A 3,230-nucleotide genomic window follows, 5' to 3' on the forward strand; every position below is an offset into this window, starting at 1 on the left:
TCACTCTAGCCCAGGCAACACAGTGAGACTCTGTCTCAAAAAAAAAAAAAATGATCCTCATCTGAGGAAAGAAGTGACTGTCCCCTCCCTCTCTCCCACAGCCAGCAGCAGTGAGTGACCCAGCAGCTCCTGGGCATGCAGGTGGGCTTGTGGGCATCACACTCACGTCCTCGTCCTGACTCGGATGGATCAATTCCACAAGGCTCTGGATGATCTTCTCTTCATCAAGCCACTGGAAGGGAAAAAAGGCCTGTCACTGTCACAGTTCACATCTAACCAAACAGAAGGGAAGTCCTTCAGTACAGCAGAAATCCACACACCCAGGCTCCTGGGAAAGAGATGGCTGGACACGCCTTTCTACCCAGACCAGAGACACAAAGAACACGCGATGCCCGGACTCCGGGAGTAGCTGGGCGTAAGGAGCATGTCCACCTGTCCTAAGTGCATATGCAAGCTCTGTCTTCCGGACGTCTCTCCGAAGACCAAGGTGCAAATGAGCCCAAACGCGCTGCAGCCGGGAACCCAGCTGGACACCAAGGCCAGACAAGGCTCTGTTGCCCCCTGGGCATTGGGGCTATGCCAGGATCGGCACAGCAGAGCAGCCCTGGCAAGGCCACAGGAGCACTGTGAGGGCTACAGCGTGTGACGCTTTTTCAGGTCCAAGTGTGACGGGTTAGGGTTAGGGCTCAGGCACACCTGGCTCCTCCTGCACTGCCGTACCCTGTGCCTCGAGTTCCCTATCTGAAAACGGGATGACCTGCCCCACAGGGCTGCTTTGTAAACTGAGCAAAGTCACGCGGCTAAAAGGCTGCTGCAGTTACACAGGCCCCCCCACAGCTAACGGCAGGAGCTGATGCTCACACTGCCTGCGCCGTGTAGACGTCAGCCATCACCACGCACTGTACGTGAGAGGCTGCTCCACAAGGAAGTGAGTCATGAACCTGACAGTGAGAGCTGCCACCTTGACGACCCCTGAGTCTGGGAGCTAGGAAGTGGGCAGGAGGCCCAATGGTTCCTTTTATCTTAAAAAGCATTACAAACAAAGCCTGCCAAACAACAGCAAACACAACTTTTTCCAGCACTGATTTCCTGGTCTTCTCTGGGAGAGGATCCTCCTCTTTGCAGGGACAATAGGACACAGGCCTCTGCCTGGACGTGCTGCCAGCTGGCCTGTCCTCAGAGGCAGGTGCCAGGACACGGAGCCAGCACCTCACTGGGCTTCTGCTCTACGCCACGGGCGGTGCTGGCAGTGCAAGGGAGGCAGGTGAGGAAAGCCCATGTCTCCTCTTCACAGAGCAGGGGCCAGAGACCTCTCTGCTCTTCGGAATGGCTTGAGGCGGGACGATGGAGAAGGAGCCCCTGACAAGGGCAGAGGACAGACACACACACTGGGCAGAGAGCTGGGGGCACAAGGCCCTGGTGCTCTCTCAGGGAATGGACAGGGACTCTGGGACTCACCCGCAGGACTTCCTGCCGGAGCCCAGCAGGCTCCACGCAGCTGACCAGGCGCAACAGCAGGTCCATGAGAGCCGAGGTGCCAATGTGCTTCAACACCAGGTTGATGAACTTGTCCTTCTTCTTCAAGAACGTAATCACCTGAAACCAAACACACCTGGTGAGCAAGCAGGGCAGACCCAACAACCTGAGGTGCCTCCTCCAAGCACTCTCATGAGAAAGAGGAATTTTCATTGTATTGAGCAGAAATGATGCACAGGCCTAGAAAAAGCTGTAAGAAAGACCTCTCCAAGGACAGGCGGAGCCCTTCCAGGCAGCGGTGCATGTGAGGCCTGGGCTGCGGGCGGTTTGCCACAAGCTGAGGCTCCGCGGGATGCACCGAGCAGGGCGGCAGCGGCTGCTGTGCACGGTCACCGTGCAGTATGTGTCAGTTCGGGCGTTTCTAACAGAAACGGATGGCGCAGACGGAGTTGAGCTGGGAGATGATGGTCATCACTAACAGCCCCCGGCCCAGAACACAAACCCCAGGGAGCACAGAGTGCACGAGATGCCAGTCACTGCCAGAAACCCGTAAGTAGTCAAAGGGAAAAGAAGACAGGTTCCAGAAAAGAAAAGGAGGCATTATACAGCTGGATGGTGACAGTGCCACCAAGGTGTGAACGGCTAAGTGTAAAGCCATGAGGATGACAGGGACGGACGTGGTGGATTGCAGGTGAGTGGAGAGGTCAAGACTCAGCTCAGCCTGCACCGATGAAGCGCCTGCTACGCCCAGGCTGCTGGGCTGGGGGCCGAGGGCTGAGGAAGCCCTAGCATTCCACTGGGAGCAACGGGAACATGGAGAAGGTCCACACAGCTGGGGTCACTCCTGCTAAGATGAGAAGGAAGAGGAGGAGGGGAGTGTGGGAAAAGAGAGAAGGAGCAGGAAGGGGGAGGAGAGAGGAGAGGGCAGATGGGAGTGGGGGAGGGCGGGGGGCTTTCTTTGAAAGGCATAATTAAACTCCTAGAGAGAACACTAAGAACAAAACAGAAGGAGCAAGTGACAACATCAGGAATGAAACAAGGGACATTGCTAAAGATCCTACAGACATAAAAACTATTATGAGAAGTTAGTAGGAACAATTTTATGCCAATTTGTGTAAAAATGAAAAATTTCCTTGAAAAACATACTTATCTAAACTGAAGAAACAGAAAATCTATATAGTTTTAGAACATCAAAAGAAACAAAATCCATAGAAAAAAGGCTCCTCCTTGTACAAGGACATAAAACCTTGATTCTAGAACCTGACAAGGGAATTGTAAGAAAGAGAAGTTACAGGCCAGTCTCACTGATGACCAAAGATGCAAGATCTGAAAACATAAAAGAGAAAATGATACATCACAACCAAGACGAGTGTATTCCACGAATGCACGATTTGTTTAATGGTAAACGACTTATCAGTGTAATTTACCTATTAATAGAGTAGAAGAATTATATGATCAAGTCAAATAGCCAGAGTAAAACATATGCTAAATTTCAACAACCATTCATGTTATAAACTTTTAAAAACTAGGAATGAAGAGAATTCCCTTAAGTTTGATTTTTTAAAAAATCTAGGCTGGGCGCGGTGGCTCACGCCTGTAATCCTAGCACTCTGGGAGGCCAAGGCAGGAGGAGCGCTTGAGGGCAGGAGTTCAAGACCCGCCTGAGCAAGAGTGAGACCCCCGTCTCTACAATAAATAGAAAGAAATTAGCCAAACAACTAAAAATAGAAAAAATTAGCCAGGCACGGTGGTGC

The 3,230-nt window shown here is 52.0% G+C and overlaps 1 protein-coding gene across 5 annotated transcripts in view; it reads right to left on the minus strand.

Annotated features, from left to right (window-relative positions):
• Positions 1-3,230, minus strand: part of PPP6R2 (protein phosphatase 6, regulatory subunit 2) — an 85,843-nt gene that overhangs the window by 23,588 nt on the left and 59,025 nt on the right. For all 5 annotated transcript variants that reach the window (XR_001137680.1, XM_012648793.1, XM_012648795.1 and 2 more), the window contains exons 5-6: positions 1,459-1,596; positions 167-232 (exon numbers count right to left, since the gene is read on the minus strand). Coding sequence is in view for 4 of the 5 variants with exons in the window: in XM_012648793.1 (XP_012504247.1) it covers positions 167-232; positions 1,459-1,596 (204 nt within the window). In the remaining variant the exon portion in view is untranslated. The remainder of the gene's footprint in view (positions 1-166; positions 233-1,458; positions 1,597-3,230) is intronic.

The sequence above is a fragment of the Propithecus coquereli genome, unplaced genomic scaffold (genome assembly GCF_000956105.1).
Source record: "Propithecus coquereli isolate 6110/MARCELLA unplaced genomic scaffold, Pcoq_1.0 Scaffold294, whole genome shotgun sequence".
Taxonomy (NCBI): domain Eukaryota; kingdom Metazoa; phylum Chordata; class Mammalia; order Primates; family Indriidae; genus Propithecus; species Propithecus coquereli.